This window comes from Gouania willdenowi, chromosome 18, assembly GCF_900634775.1.
Source record: "Gouania willdenowi chromosome 18, fGouWil2.1, whole genome shotgun sequence".
Lineage (NCBI taxonomy): Eukaryota > Metazoa > Chordata > Actinopteri > Blenniiformes > Gobiesocidae > Gouania > Gouania willdenowi.
In genome coordinates this window covers 25,551,512-25,568,923 of record NC_041061.1, presented here as the reverse complement: position 1 = coordinate 25,568,923, position 17,412 = coordinate 25,551,512, and the positions used below count along the sequence as shown (strand labels likewise).

The 17,412-nt window shown below is 41.1% G+C and overlaps 1 protein-coding gene across 1 annotated transcript in view; it reads right to left on the bottom strand.

Annotated features, from left to right (window-relative positions):
• Positions 1–15,957: 15,957 nt before the first annotated feature.
• LOC114480224 (glycogen phosphorylase, muscle form) overlaps positions 15,958–17,412 on the bottom strand; it is a 57,692-nt gene continuing 56,237 nt past the window's right edge. The window contains exon 20 of the mRNA XM_028474174.1: positions 15,958–16,883. Coding sequence (XP_028329975.1) covers positions 16,734–16,883 — 150 coding nt within the window. The 3' untranslated portion in view covers positions 15,958–16,733. The remainder of the gene's footprint in view (positions 16,884–17,412) is intronic.

Genomic DNA, 17,412 nt, shown 5'->3' with positions numbered 1-17,412 from the left:
ATCGCATAGTCTTTAACTGCTCCTTTCAATACAAAGGTCAAACACTGAATGAGCAACTCCTCCCAGGACCTACCCTTGGGCCAACATTGTTGGGGGTGCTCCTGAGATTTCGCCAACACAGTGTGGCCATCAGTGGTGACATTCGAAGTATGTTTCACCAGGTACTTCTACTAGCTGCAGACAAACCTATCATGCGCTTCTTGTGGAGAAACATGCAGCGAGAGGAAGAACCCATTATCTACGAGTGGCAAGTCCTTCCCTTTGGGACCACATGCAGTCCATGCTGTGCAACTTATGCACTGCAACACCATGTCCAAGGGTCCCAAGTCAACCATCCCGGTATTGCCGAAGTTGTGACTCAGGCCTTCTATGTTGACAACTGCCTTTACAGCACACCAGATCCAGCCCACGCTAAGACTGTCGTAGATGGACTGAGGCAACTTCTGGCAGAAGGCGGTTTTGAGATCAGGCAATGGGCAAGTAATCTGCCATCAGTTATTGAACACCTACAACACCTAGATCTGTCAGCAGCGAACAGTGGCTGTCCCGAGATAGTGCTGACCTGGACGAGCCTACATTAGGGCTGCAGTGGAATTACCTTGATGACACCATGGGTGATCGTCAACGCCCTTCAGAGCCTCTTCAACCTACACTGAGGAACCTTTACAAGACAATCGCAAGCCAGTATGACCCATTAGGGTTTATCATACCATTTACAACCCGAGCCAAAGTTCTCATATAGGACATTTGGAAGCAAGACCTAAGCTGGGACGATCCTATTGAGCATCACCAGATTAAAGAGCAGTGGCTTGCCTGGGTTAAAGAGCATTCCAACCTCCTTCATGTGTAGTTTCCCAGAGCCTATGCACCTCCAAATGCGGATACTTTGACAACAACCAGACAGCTCCATGTGTTCTGTGATGCCTCTGAAAGAGCCTATGGCTCAGTTGCCTACCTGCGTACGACTGACGAGCAAGGTAAAATCCACATCGCATTCCTCCTAGCCCGTTCAAGAGTGAGTCCCAAGAAATGCCTCTCTATGCCTCGGCTCGAGCTCAGTGCAGCACTAACTGGTGCACAACTCTTAAAACTGATAGAGTCGGAACTCACCATCCCAATCCATCAAGTCATATGTTGGTCAGATTCCACCACTGTCCTTCATTGGCTGCAATCTGAGTCATGCCGGTACAAGGTTTTTGTTGGTACGCGGGTAGCAGTGACCACTGACACTAACACTGACCAACTCCACAAGCTGGAGGTACGTTGATTCACCTCGCAATCCTGCAGACCATATTACCAGGGGCCTGACCCTTAAGGAGCTGCAGAGTCAGCGACAGTGGAGATCTGGTCCTTCTTTCCTATCTGAAACTTCAGACCGGTGGCCGACTATGCCCAGCGCTGCTGCAGAACCTGATAAAAGTGAGCTCAAAAAGAGTGCCTTCATAGGAGTTGTTCAATCACCATCTGCCTCCCAACTACCTGAAGCCAGTCAGTTCCATACATGAACAGAACTTGTTTGAGCCACTATGCAGTCCCATAACGGGGCGGCTACCCCTGATGCTTCAGATTTCATCGCTGCTGAAAGAGCTGTGCTAATCCAAGCCCAGGCTGAATCCTTTCCAGCAGAAGTTAAAGCATTAAAGACACTCAGTCCAGTACCTTCTGGCAGCAGGCTCGGTTCCCTCGCTCCAGAGTATGAGACAGCAACTGGCCTCATACTCTCATAGGGGGCAGGCTTCGGCGAGCAGTTGATCTGGAAGCTGAAACCATTCACCCAATCGTTCTTGATTCGAGACATCCTACCACTAAACTGCTTATTAGGGAATGTGACGAATGGCTCCATCATCCAGGCACAGAGCGTATCCTTACAGAATTACGACGTCAGTATTGGATCCTGAGGGGGCGTGAGGCGATTTGCAAACATCAGTACAGCTGCCGTGAGTGCCAGTTTTGGCGTGCTAAGCCTCAAAATCCAAGAATGGCAGACCTTCCACCTGCTCGACTGCGGCTTTACAAACCTCCATTTTACTCTGCTGGAGTGGACTGTTTCGGCCCATTCCTGGTGAAGATAGGTCGTCGCCAAGAGAAGAGGTGGGGTGTTCTATTCAAATGCATGACGACAAGATGCTTGCACATCGACCTCCTCGAAAGCCTGGATTCCGACGCCTTCCTGCTCGGTCTTCGCCACTTTATAGCACGTCGAGGCAAACCATTCGAGATACTTTGTGACAATGGTACAAACTTCACTGGTGGTTGTCGTGAGTTACAAGAAGCCTTTCAAGCTATGAGTCCACAGCTCCAAGAACAGCTTGCAGAGCAGAAGATCCGGTTCTGGTTTAATCCTCCAGCTGCTCCCCACTTCGGAGGGATGTGGGAGAGGGAGATCAGATCAGTGAAGGCTTCTCTAAGAGTCATCTTGAAAGAGCAAGTTGTCCTGGAGCCAGTCCTACGCACCCTGCTCACCGAAGTAGAAGGCATCCTGAATGCCAAGCCACTTGTGTACGTCTCGGCAGACATAGCAGATCCTGATCCCGTGACACCAAGCATGCTACTCATGTGTCGCAGAGATTCTTCTCTTCCACAAGCCCTCTACGACAACGAAGACCTGTTGGGGAGGCGCCGATGGAGACACAGTCAGGTGCTTGCCGATAACTTCTGGTCTTCCTTCACTCGCCAATACCTTCCGGGCCTACAAGATCGTCAGAAGTGGACGACTGAGGCGAAGGGGCTCTGTGTTGGACAGGTGGTCCTCATCGTTGACCCACGGTTCCCAAGAGCATCCTGGCCAGTGGGTATTGTGACTGAGACTTTTCCTGCTCCAGATGGTCGGGTACGTACAGCTTCTGTTAAGGTGAAATCGAAGATTTACATCCATCCGGTCGTTCGGTTGATCCCTCTTCCTCAGTTGGCTGAGGAAGAAGATAGTACTCCAGGCAGTCTTCCCGGGGATGGACAATTATCCTGACTGACAATTGGGGGCGGCTGTGTTGGGAAGACTGGGGGAACTAATGTTTGTTCCGTGTTTCTACACGTGCCTCTTTCAGTGTTGCACACTAATGATCTACTCTGGGCTTCAGATGAAGGACGACTCTCAGTGCTGGTTTTATTAGTTCTTAGTGCAGCTTTTGACACTATAGATCACTATATTCTACTAGAGAGATTAGAGAAATTACTTGGAATCACAGGGACTGCCCTAAACTGGTTTAAGTCCTACCTATCTGATAGGTACCAGTTTGTACACGTGAATAATAGGTCTTCTGTGTACACTAAAGTAAGCTACGGGGTTCCTCAGGGCTCTGTGCTAGGTCCAATCCTCTTCTGTATCTATATGCTCCCCCTTGGTAATGTTATGAGAAAATACTCTGTTAACTTTCACTGCTATGCTGATGATACCCAACTGTATGTATCAATGAAGCCAGGTGAGACAAATCAGCTATCTAAACTTGAGGTCTGTCTAAAGGACATTAGGGCCTGGATGGACCAAAATTTTCTTCTTCTCAACTCAGACAAGACCGAGGTCATTGTACTGGGCCCACGACACCTTAGAGAAACCTATGCTAGCCTAACTGCCCTAGATGGCATTACTCTGGCACGAAGTACAACTGTTAGAAATCTTGGGGTTCTATTTGATCAGGATTTATCCTTCAACTCTCACATAAAACAAACTTCAAGAACTGCCTTCTTTCATCTCCGTAACATTGCTAAAATCAGATCTATCCTGTCTCAGGGCGACGCCGAAAAACTAGTCCATGCTTTTGTTACCTCTAGACTGGATTATTGTAATTCTCTTTTAGCAGGCTGCCCGAGCAAGTCGCTTAAGACACTTCAGCTGGTTCAAAATGCTGCAGCACGTGTACTGACTAAAACTAGGAGAAGAGATCACATTACTCCTGTATTAGCCTCTCTGCATTGGCTTCCCATAAAATATAGAATAGAATTCAAGATTCTTCTTCTCACTTATAAAGCCCTAAATGGACAGGCACCAGTCTATCTCAAGGAGCTTGTAGTGCCATACAATCCCCCCAGAACACTACGCTCTCAAAATGCTGGCCTACTCGTTGTTCCATTTGTCTCTAGAAGTAGTATAGGAGGAAGAGCTTAGTCACACTTTTTGGTCGCTTCATCACTTTATTGCTTCAGTGACGTGACGAGCGGTGAATAATATGAATAAAATGTGTCTGAGGAGACGTGACAGCAGCATAGGTTGTCTGTATAGAGAGCTCTCCTGTTACACTGGGTATTAAGACAGTAAATGCCGCTTGATATTGCATCATTTATATTGATTTTTAATGTAATATTGTTGCCAGAGTCATCTCAATGTCCTAAAAAATGTCATAAAGAAATCCCTGAAGCGGGACGCGAACAACTCACTGCGCCATCATACCTTCAAAGATGTATGATCTACAGATTTAACTGTATAACAATGTAAAACAACAATCGAGCCTTAAATTGTCATCTTCTACTTTATATTATCCACAGGTTTGTATTCAGTTAACTTTACAGACTTCAGTAGATGTTTTAATGCAGATCAACCTCTCAGTGTCTGTCACTTAATGATCTACATCAACAATGTTAGAAATTAAACTACTGTTTGCACAAAAAACAAAAAAAGAAAAAGAACGTAAAGCAACACAACATTAGTAATGATGTGAGCACGTCTGAGGTGTGTGATAATACTAATGTGTTTCAGAGAAAAGTGTTAAGGGTCATTCAAGTGTTCAGAAAGGTGTTCAGGTGGGCTGTATATATATTTATATATATATATATATATATATATATATATCCATCTGCGGAAAGAAGCTGTTTTTGTGTCTGGAGGTTCTGGTCCTGATGGACCGAAACCTCCTTCCACGGGGCAGAGATTGAAGCAATCACAGGGGCACTTAAGCACCGCCCATCAATGAATTCCGTTTTTCATTTCATGTCTAAGAAACAAAAAAAGGATTTGAATTTTAATTTTTTAAAAGTTGTTGTATTTTTATGATTATTTTATTGTATTTTTAAACCAGGAACACATATTCTCTAGCTGTTTTTTCAACATACCTGTTTTATTTGGCTAACTATGTTATAGTAGAGTTATAGGTATAGGTGTTTTGTGAAATCTCTAAATATTAATTCATTTGTATAAAATTTGAAACCAAATCATTTGGCAAAATATGAAAACAATTGCAGGGTTCATGACTGTGTGTGTGTGTGTGTGTGTGTGTGTGTGTGTGTGTGTGTGTGTGTGTGTGTGTGTGTGTGTGTGTGTGTGGTTCCCATTCTTTTTGTTTCCTTGTTTAGTTCTTTGTGTCACAGGAGACCAGAGATCCTGATGGATCCTTTGGTCCAGGAGGAGGAGGAGTGGAAACATCTCCTTCCTGATGTTGCAGATGTTGTGGAGCTCTATCCACAGATTGCAGATCTGGTGCACTGGGCTACTGTCCTTGCAATATCATCTCCCGCTCCTCCTCTCTGTAGATGTCCTCCACCTTTAACTGAGCTCCAAGTAAGAATCACTGAAACACATGGAGCTATTCTGGGCAACATCACAGCAAACATTTGTTCATCCATTAAGAATAAACAGACCCTTCCTCATGCTTCTATATGACTCTGTTTTTGTTAAGCACAGTTTTAATGGATTTCTTTAGATCTTTTTATCCAGTCCTTATGAGGCATTAGGATATCACCCAGTTTGGTTTCTTTGACAGACCCTAGCAGTGGTGTTTTGTTTTTTGGTGGATGGTTGATACCATGGTTGGGGTAAAATAGAATTGTAATCACATACTTGATAATTCATTACAATTATAAAATAACTATAATTGTAATTGTATTTGGGGAAAAAAACTGTTCCTGTTGTAATCATAATGAAGTTGTAATTGAGTTCAGATAATTGACTTTGTAATAGTAATTGTCATGGAAATTCTCAAAAAGCTGTCAGTGCCAAGGCACAAAAATGAAAAAATCTAGGATTTTTTTTCCTGAGATAAGGCTATCATAAGACCTTAAAAACTAGTTCAAATAGTTTTTAAATGCAGTAAGGCATAAAAAATTAAAATGTGGAAGAACACCCACATTTCAGAAATAAGGCTGTATATAGTAAGGCATAAAAATGGAAAAAGGTCACTGTTAAGACAATTTTAATATTTGAAGGAAAAAAATAATAATTAAGGGGTTTACTGACAGAAAAGTTGCTCAGATGCACACACCAAAAACATTAATACCAATATTTTCATTAATTAGGAAGTCTAACAAAGTAACCCAGAGATGAAAAACAAATTGGATGATAGATAATATTTTGTAGTGTATTTTATAGCTGATTTAATACATGGGAGACAACTGACCCGTTATCATGGTACTAACAGAAAGCTAACATAAGAGGAAGGTTAGTAATTGAAAACATAATTGTAATTGACTTTCAGAGGGAAAGTATTTCTAATTTCAATTGTAATTGGAAAAATGCAGGTCATTGTAATCATATTACAGTTGTAATTGAGCATGGATATTTGAGGATGTAATTGTAATTGAAAAATGCAATTGACCCCAACCCTGGTGTCTAATATTCATGTTTTTGTGTCTCCAGTCATACGGCGTTCCATTCTTCCCACCTGAAGAATACAATTGTTTTCAATCTTTTGGAGAAAGGTAAACAAAGCCAACGAACACACCTGATCCATCAGACGTTAGTTCACATGTTTGTCACATGATTTCTCATCGAGCGTGTTTATGTTTTTATCTTTGTAGAGATTTGGATGATTTATTGGCTGCCATGCCACCAGAGGCCCTGGAACCCATCCCAGTTCCAAAGTAAGTGTCCTTGAGTTGTTTTAATAGTCTTTTTTCTGAGTAACTCTAGATCAGAGTGTCTCCCTGCTCTCTCTCTCTACTACTCTCAGCTACTGTTTCCCTGCCCTGCTCATTGTTTGTGTTTTGTTCCTTCAGAAAAAGAAAGCGTGAGGAGGATAAGGGCACATATGTGAAGAAACCTCCCAACGCGTTCATGCTGTTCCTAAAAAGCGAGAGGAAGACAGTGCAGGGAGAGCTCGGCAATGGGAACAGTGGCGCCGTTAACAAAGTTCTTTCTGAACGTGTGAGTTTGTTGGTTCCTCAGTGAATGATCTGTGATCTTCACATTTTTGTCTTCAATGTGTTTGTGTGGATGTGTGTGTGTGACACTTTGTTATTGTTCATCCACAGTGGAAGTCTTTGGCAGCAGAGAAAAGAGGTTTTTCAAGCAGAAGCCCAAGTAGAAGCTCATACCAATGCTTTGAAAAACACGGGCTGGAGCAACAAAATGAACTACAGTACATAAGTCTACTCTGCAGAAATGTTTACACATCAACCTTAGAGGTGATGACACCATCCATGACTGTGGAAGTGTTTTATCAGCTGACTAGAAGTTTCATGTGTCTGTTTAGGGGAAAAAGAGTAAAAAATCCTGGACTAGAGCTCCACCTCTGCCTCCACCCTCCTGCTAATGGGAATGTGGAATAAGTATCATTACTTAAAACATCACTTCATTTCATGATAATTTTATTATAAAATTGTTTTTCCATGTGAAATCAGTTAAACAGTTACTATAAAACAATAATAATTTGTATCTAAAGTGATGAGCAGACACACTCACTGAACGCAGGTTTAATCTCAACTGTGTGTTTTATTGTCTTAGTCTAAGACAAAGATCAAATTCATGGGCCGAGGGCCTCCTCCGGCATCCAGTTCGGCCCCTTGGGAAAAATTAAAAATGACCAAGAAAGTTATATCTCAGCCTCTTCAAATACACAATTTGAAAGAAACTCACAGTCTTTTCATGCTTATATCACATGATGGCCGTCATTTTAATTGCAAATTGTTGAAAGATCTTTTCATCAAATTATTTCACAAGGGTTCCCTGAATGAAATTAAATCTAAAGAGAAAAACCTGAATAATATGTCACCTATTGCTTGGATATTGTCGGTATCATCCGTACATTATACCCCAATAAAAACCAAACTGGTCCTTATTTGGCCCATGAACTAAAAAGAGTTTGACACCCCTGGAAAGAAGATTGAGGTTTGCTGATGAAAGTTAATAAATACTAATAATAAATAATCAGTACTCTAAAACAAAAATGAGGTGTACCTTAAAGTGAGTCTCAGTCTAAGAGTATTGAGATTTGCATCAATTTAACTTCAAATTGTGTCTGTGCTCTCCATAGATTACAACAACGGCAACAGCAGCAACAACAACAAGAGCAATGTCAGCAGCAACATCAGCAGTGTACTGCCTCCCCAAGCTTTTAAAGGTTTGCTCAGAAAGGAGTGGGATTTTCTTCTCCCCTATGACAAAAACAGTGCTGTTGTTTCAGACTCCTCTTCTGAGAGACAAGCTTCATGATTTTGGAGCACAACATCAGCTTTTTTTTTGTCTGCACATGCTGTCAAAGGTCAACACTACAAGAAGTGCAATCTTTTTTAGACAGCAATGCATATTTTTTTTGTTTTTTGTTATTGCAATTAAATAAATTGCATTATTTTATTGCATAATTGTGACCATGGCTCAGGTGGTAGTGGGTCGTCTTCTGATCGAGAGGTTGGGGTTCGATCCCAGTACCTGACTGTGTCGAAGTGTCCTTGGGCAAGACACTGAACCCTAAGTTGCTCCCAGTGGTCGACTAGCGCCTTGCATGGCAGTCCTGTCCCACTGGTGTGTGACTGTGAGAGTGATTGGGTGAATGAGCTGATATGTAAAGCGCTTTGAGACTGCTTCAGTGTGGTGATAAAGCGCTATATAAAATCAAGTCCATTTTTTACCATTTTACCATCACCAGCAGGTAAGAAACACTTTATTAAAGGGAGAATATAAAAAGAGAGGGCAGTGTTACACCTAGGTGAGGGGGTGGGGAGGAGGTGGAGGAGGAAGAGAGCAGGGAGGAGCGATTCAAGGTAGAGAAATGGAAGGGTGGGGAGGAGTTGATTACTGTAAAGTGAGAGTGAGATGTGAAGTTGTAGGCGTGAGGCTTAACTATAATGGTGGTGGCTGTGGGCAGAGGGAATTAGTGAGTGGTAATACCTGAAACAGGTATTTGGGATCAACGTGTCTAAAGTTAAGCCCACTACAAGTTTTATCCCACAGTGCTACATGCTAGTGCATCGTAGACCGATGTATGTACAAGATACTGCCACTGTAAACCCAAGCGCTTCCCCGGACTCGAGGACGCAGCCAGAATAACAGAAAGAGCGGGGCCAGGGAGCCCAGGCAACCCCCCCCGGCCGAGCAGCCCCCCAGACACCAAGCCGAGAGGCAGCCACCGCCCCCCACATACACACCCGAGAAAGCACCTAGAAGCCGAGGAGCCGGCGCACTCCGCCACCGCCCCAACCCCAAGGCCCCCCACCAACATCCACCCCACCACCCCCACCCCCTCACCCAATTGCCCGAGGAGAGAGCCCAGAGAGCCCCCCGCCCGAGACCCCAGCAGAGGGGCCGCGCTAGCGATATCCACGGCGACGGTGCGCTCAAGGGAACAAAGCCGAGGCGCCCAGACAGGCAGACGGAGCGACCCACGGCAGCACACCACCACCCAGCGACCCAGGATGTAGTCTACAGTTTGATTAGTGTGTTAGTAAAGAGTGGTACTGGCAGTTCGCTTGCAGGCTCGATCATTAGGCTAAGAAATCGAGATTAAATGCAGTTAAAAAAGGAGTCCAGCGCTCCTCAAAGCAGGTTATTTAAATTTTTCTGAGAGCAGACATCTTTTCCATGGAAATATATTCTATGAGGAGATTTTGCCATTGGTTTATGTTTAAGGATTTTTTATCTTTCCAATTCACTAATATTGTTTTTTTGCTATGGTGAGTGTCGCGAGGATGAATTGTGATTGGTTTACTGGAAGATCAAGCTTCGTCAGGTCTCCTATCAGACATAGATCTGAAGAGAGAGGAATCCTGCAGTCCAAAATGGAGGACAGTTTTTTAGTAATTAGTGACCAAAACTGTTGAACTGGGGAACAGAGCCATAAGGCATGTAAATAAGAATCAATAGTTCCCTGGGTGCACTGAGAGCAGATGTCTGTTGGGGAGAAGCCCATTTTATACATTTTCTGTTGAGTAATGTGAGATCTGTGGAGGACTTTGTATTGAATTAGCTGTAAGTTTGTGTTTTTTGTCATCTTAAAAGTATTACAACAAATTTCTGTCCAGAAATCGGTGTTCGTGGTGATTGAAAGTTCAGCCTCCCATTTAGCGATTGGTAAGTAATTAAAGTTAGTGTTCGAGAGTGCTCTGTATATTTTTGAGAGTTTTTTTTCTTTTTTTATTTTGTTGAGATTTTCATCATATATATATAGCCAGTTCTGGAGGTTGTAAGGTAATTACAATTACTACAGAAGTGTTTTACTTGATTGTTGCTGTTACTTGTAATTGAATGTTTGGATTAGATTGTTATATGTCATGAGCTTGTTATTTTCAAAGAGGTCCTGGAGATGAGTGATTCCACTTTCTTCCCATGTCTTCAGATAGAGCAGTGTTTTTTTAATTCTAAAGTCGGGGTTGTGCCAGATTGGAGACAACATGCTAGTTTTTAATTGAATATTCGTAATGTCCAAAGCTTTCCACCACGCAGTCAGGGTGGAGGCAATCAGTGGGTTTTTAACAGTTGTGACATTTGGGGTCGTAGTGATAAAAGGGAGATCAGAGAGTTTAATATGTTTGCAGTCGAGCTGTTCTATTTCTAGCCAGGTGTTGAAGTATTCTTTTGGTTTTCTGTTAAGTATAATATTTGGTTTGCTAAGTAATAATGCATGAAGTTAGGGGCTTCTAAACCACCCTCGCTTTTATTTTTTTGGAGGGTTGAAAGACTTATTTTAGGTTTTTTATTCCTCGCATAGAATTTTGTAATTGCAGAATCTAATCTTTGCAACCATTGTGTTGGTGGTTTCAGCAGGATCATAGAAAACAGATAGTTTATTTTAGATAAGATTTTCATTTTAACTGCAGCTATTCTGCCAAGGAGTGAGATGGGGAGATTGTTCCATCTTTGCAGATCATCTGTTACTTTATCCAGTGGATCCATGTTCAGTTTAATTAATTCATTTAAGTTTGGTGATATAGTTAAGCCTAGATATTTGTGGGGGAGGGGTATTGTGGGTTTTGGCTTACTGGGTTCCATGATTTTTTTGTTAATGGGAGGATTGATGATTTTGACCAGTTAATGGAGTGGGCTGATAGTTTAGAGAAGCTGTTTATTAGTTTAAATACTTCTTCTAATGAGGATTATGATTCTTCCAAATAGAGTAAAATATCATCCGAATAAAGATTTTGTGTTCTGAGATGGATGAGTGGATTCCTTTAATAACAGAGTTCTGACGAACAGCTGCTGCGAGAGGTTCAACGAATATTGCAAAAAGCAAAGGTGAGAGTGGACAACCTTGTCTCGTTCCCCTCTGCAGTGTGAAGCTTTTTGATGTTATTTTGTTTGTGGTACTGAGGCCTGAGGTTTAGAGTATAGGGTGGAGATCCATTGTATGAATGATTCTCCAAAGCCAAATTTGCCAAGGACAGCAAGGAGGAACGACCAGTTTACTCTATCGAATGCTTTTTCTGCGTCAAGTGACAAGATTATTATTTCTTTTTAGAGTTCTGTCCCATGTTGATCAAATTAAACAGTCTTCTAACATTGTCTGTGGAGTGTCTATTTTTAATGAATCCTGTCTGGTCTTGGTATATAATTGACTGTACTACTTTCTATAACCTGGAAGTGAGTGCTTTGGAAATTATTTTTAGGTCTGTGTTAATAAGTGAAATGGGACGGTAGCTAGAGGGTAACATGGGGTATTTGTCTGGTTTAAGTAATAATTTAATGTTATTCATGTGACCTCCTACGTAACCTTTATTTTTAATCTCTGTTACTACTCTGAAAAAAAGCGGAGCCAGCATTGACCAGAAATGTTTTAGGAATTCGGCAATGAAACCATCTCGACCTGGTGCTTTGCCTGTTGACATGCTGTCTAAAGCATTTTGTAGTTCTTGTAAGGTTAATGGTGAGTCTAAGGTGGTTTTCTGATCTATGGTAAGCTGTGGTAGGTTTAAGTTATTGAGGAAGGTTTTAATATCTTCAGAGTCAGGGTTTAAGTTTGATGAGTATAGATTTTGATAGTAATCATGAAAAACCTTATTAATGTCCTGAGGTAAGTTTAAAGTTTGACCTGAATTGTCAGAAATTGCTGCTATAAAGGAATTTTCTTTGTTGTGTTTGAGCTGATTTGCTAAATATTTGCCTGATTTATTATTGTAATCAAAGTTTTTGTATCGCAATTGTTGCAGAATAAAATCAATTTTTTTAGATAAGATGATATTCAAATACATTTTTGTATTTTGGAGATTTTTGAATAAAAGTTCAGACGGGTTAGCTGCGTATTCTTATGTAAGTTTCTTAATTTTTTCTTCAATCATTTTTTCTGCTATCTGTTCCTGTTTTTTCTTATAAGAAGAGTATGATATAATCTTCCCTCTGATGACAGCCTTGCCGGTTTCCCAAAGTAAGGATGGTGACATTTCCAGAGAATCGTTTGTTAATAGAAAGTCCTCCCATTCTTTTCTTATAATTTTTCCAAATTCACTGTCATTAAGTAATGAAGTATTAAAGTGCCACAGAGAGGATAATTTCTGCTTAGAGTCACACTTCAGGGTGAGGGATATTGGCGCATGATTGCTAATAATTATAGGATGTATTTTAGAGGAAATCTTATGTGCAATGGAATTGTTTGAAAGAAAGAAGTCAATTCGGGAGAAGGATTTATGTACAGGGGAGAAGGTGTATTCTTTTTTAGTTGGATTGTTCAGTCTCCATACGTCACCTATTCCAAGATCATCCATGTAATTCATTAGTACTTTAGCAGATCGGGATGGTTTTGTATTCGGGCACTTACTGGATCTGTCTAATGATGTGTTGAGTGCCAGATTGAAGTCACCTCCAATGATTAATGATGAGTCTGCAGAAAGGTCTGATAACTCCGAAAAAGCTCTATGGAAGAAATCAGGGTCGACATTATTGGGGGCATAGAGATTAAAAATTGTGAAACATTTATTGGAGATTACCAATTTGATAATAATATATCTACCCTCTGGGTCTATGGTGGAGTTGATTATGTTAAAGAGTAACCTTTTGTTGAAAAGAACAGAGACTCTCTCTGTATAATCTTTGTCTAACCTCCTCCCACAGGTTTTTCAGGCCCTCTTTTTTTGCCGGTGTTGCCTTCCATTAGTTCTTACGGAGTTGCCGGCGTCTTCGCACAAGATGGCCAATCTCCTTTTCCCTCCTTCCCTTCTCTCTTTGGGCAGTCCTTTGGTTAGAGGTCACCTCACCAAACCTGTCTTGGCAGACCTGGTTATAGGAGGTTGCCAATCTGATTGAGCTTGCTTTCCACCCTTGATTCTTCCAGTGTCTTGATTAAGTCGGTGTCCAGCATTCGCCATGCTTCTGCCTCACTTGAGTTTGGCCATTTGACTTTTACTCTTTCTAGTGAGATTCTTGGTCTCACTCAAATTCAGTAGGATTTTTAGGGAACTGGAATCTCCTGCTTGGCATTGCTGCCGGTCGCACCTCCTCCAGTGCCCACGGGTCAGCTGCAGGGTCATCAGCCAGGAACCCCCGATCATCAACATTTTGTTCCTTCAATCCTGGAACGTCTCCTGGTGGCGGAGCAGTGACAGGGACGTCTTCCTGCCACAGCTGATAGGTGTTCCTCCCTGCGGCTGTTGTTGGGGTTAGTTGTTCTTTCTCCAGCTCTTCCTAAGGATAATCGTGGCACCACCTGTAGCGACCCTGGGAGAGCACAATCTTACAGCCTGAAAAGATGTGATAGAGGGTTTGCGTTAGGGGTGTTGCAGAGTGTACAGCATTCCTCATTCCCAAGATTGTAGATTTCTTATGTCTTAAGTGCTTTCATTTGTATGTCCATATCTATAGTTTATATATCTAAATGTATAATAAAATAATATTTGATATAAGTGGGGAAAGAGCTTGCTTTCTAACTCAAACACACACATTACAAAAAGGTATTAGAAGTGTAATTATTCAGAGTCAATAGAAAATCATTGACCAATGTTAATGTGTGTCAACAGATATTTTAGCGATTAGTTGTTTTTTTTTCTTTTTGGTGTTTGTTTCGGCCCTGTACAAAATCATCATAATGTTCTGGCATATACCAAACACTTTGGGCCAGATTCACCAAGATCTGAAATAAAGGGTGGTAATCCAGTTGCTTCGCTTCCCTTCCCTTCATTTAGTGACGCAGTTTCCTCACCTGCTGCTCGGAATTCACTGAGAGTGCAGCAATGATTAGTGACACAGGAGCTAGCTTGAGCAGCTACAAAGCTCTCACACACATGCATTTTAACTTGTTCACACGCTCACACGCCAAGAAAATAATAAATGACTGCCAACCTGACGGATTAATAAGCATACTTAATATGTTGCAAGAATCTAGCAATTAGTATTATACAGTGACATGCAGTGAGCAATAGGGTTGGGTAGGCAGGGCGTTCCAAATCGAGACCACCAATGTCAACACCTATGACAATTTCATATGTTTCTGCTGGCAAGTGTTAATTCAATTCAATTCAACTTTATTTGCATTGCGCAACTGACAACAAAGTCATCTCAATGTGCTTATCAAAATATAAAATTGATAATAAGAATAAAAAAACCCAACAAGTATTTAGCCATCTAACAAAGTCAGCATCATAAAACACCATTAAAGAAACATAAACAATTATTTAATATATCCTTCATACTCTCCCAACAAGATATATCTCATGACACAGCAGCGCATCCGTTGTTTGTGTTGGAAACACAGAAACACGGAGAATATGACAACAACTCAGAACAGCCTCAGTGAGGAGCATCCACAAAGTCAATCCTTCCTTTCACTGTAGAAAATATGAACAATGTTCTGACCTTACCTTTGCTGAAGGTCTGGTAGCTCAGGTGTTGGTCTCCCATCTTTTAAAAGCTGTCGTTTTTCCTAAAAAAAAAGTTTCTTTATCGTGTCAAGCGTTGTCATCCTGCCTGTAGTGTTAGCTAGAGAACGTAGCAGCAGCGGTCACGTGATATCAATTCACTAATGCACTGTGAACTTAGGTATATCATTTAGCATAGCACGGTTACGTTCAGATGCAGTTCTCTACACTGTCATCATGGGGAACTGACTGCGCATGTTTAGTAATTTAGGCTATGAAAAGCACAAAATGCTGACACTTTCAAACTTATAGGTACTGTAGGCTATCGGAAAATGAAAAATAAATAATTTATAATTATATTATAATTAAAACAAATAATCAAAATATCACAATTCACCCTTGGGTCGGCACTGCTTACCTTTCCTACCCTGACTGCACATCACTGATGCTCAGTGACATTACAGCTCTCTTTCATCTCTGTCCATTGCGCAAATGCGTCCTCTTGTGCATTCTTTTTTCTCTTTTAAATTTTAGTTTGGCTTAAAATGGCTTTTATGGACTAAGAAAAAAACCTGTTTGAGATTTCAACGCTATAGTTTCAAACTGTTTGAGAACGAGTCCATTCTTTGTTCTTTTTTTAATGTTCATCTTTGTTTTGCCTGAAATGGCTTCATGGACCGAGAAAATACCAGTTTGGGACCACCTCTTACCAGTGGTAATTTTCAATTTTTAACTTATCTTCTTTAACAAAAGCAAAATGCTCGTACACACATACATTGGTTTGGAAAATGTATTGAATTATATAGCCACGAGCTGCCCTTGATTCTCATGTATCAGAGCATAGATGTAGGAGTGTATCTATAGACACATCATCCGTTATTGACTACAAAATGAAAGCACCAACTGAATGGCATTAAAAGCTGTGCACTTTGTGCAAGATCTAGGCCGAAAGATGCCGATAAAGTACAGTAAAGTGGAACCGATAACTGCCAGTGTCAAACTTTTCCATGTTACAAATATCAATACAGAAGTTCATCCCAATGTTAATTCACCCACTTTATTGTTACAGATCACTTTAGGGAATAGCAGAATGAGACACACAACATGCTGAGAACGGCATAGTAAAATATTACTACATAGACCCCTCCATCAATATTAATACTACTCGCATATAAATGGATACAGTAAGAGAACAAAAACATTGACAACAATGTTGGAGTGATTAGAAATTAAATGTGATGAACATGCAGCAAAAACTCATTAACAGGAGTAGTTTAGAACCATAGCACAGCTGAATTATTAACATTATGATTTTGGTTTTTGGACCCATACAGGCTTTTCAATAGACCTGGGGTTTGAAAAGCCCCAGGTCTATTGACTTTTCTGATGTTCAGAAAAGTCAAAAGCCTTTTTTCCTAAATAGATTTTTAAAAGTGCAAATAATTCAGAGGTGCCAATAATGTCACAGCTGTCAGCAATTTCACAATCAAAATTGAGTGTGACTCTTTCAATTGTTGAAATAATTAGTCTTTTTTGTTTTACCACCCAAATATTATGAGATTACCTCTTTCAATGTTATGTTAGAGATTGTGATCCAGTGTGTGATCCTGTGTCAATAGTGACAAACAAAAAAACGATCAAACAACTGACTAAACTAAAAAAGATCAGTGCAATACTAACTAGAAACAGTAGGAGTGTGAGTGGCATCAGCATTGTAAAGAAAGTCACATCACAGTGCACATTGATTAAGCTACAGTATTCTGGTAGTAACATGAGGTGCTACACAGCAAAGTGACAGAGGCAACTGCTGTGGTTTAACGGGGATCATCTGGAGCAGCAATCTTCTCCAAACTAGGCTCCATTCCCCAGATTTCCCGGGCATACTGGGAAATGGTGCGGTCGCTGGAGAATTTTCCACAGCCTGCAATGTTATGAATCACCTTTTTGGTCCACTCTTTAGGATTCTGTTAATAAAGAGAGAAATCATTGCATGAGAAATTGGACACAGCAGACAGTGGTAAGATAAATTCACTGAATATGAAAAGATTCACTACTGCTGTGAAAAAACCTTACAAACACAAACACATAACTATCGAAATTCACTTCATCATCTGAACGACCATGTTAGATATTTAAAACAGAATAAAATGCTTAGAATATAATGCTTTTTATTGTCATTATACACAAAGTACAACAACATTATTATTAAAGATACAGAGAAAGTGACAACAAGGATAAATATATTGCCGTTACAAAATGTCTGAAATTGACTGAACATCTCATGTATTCAGTAACCGTATTGCACTGTGCTAGAATGTGTTGGTGAATCTGGTGGTGTGGGCCTGGATGGATCTGTACCACTTTCCTGAAGGCAACAAGGAGAACAGGCTGTGTCCTGGGTGTGATGTGTCAGAGGTGATGCTTCTGGCCCTGCTGACATCTATTGGTATGTCTGACAGAGAGGGCAGCTGTATGATGCCCTGTGCAGACTTC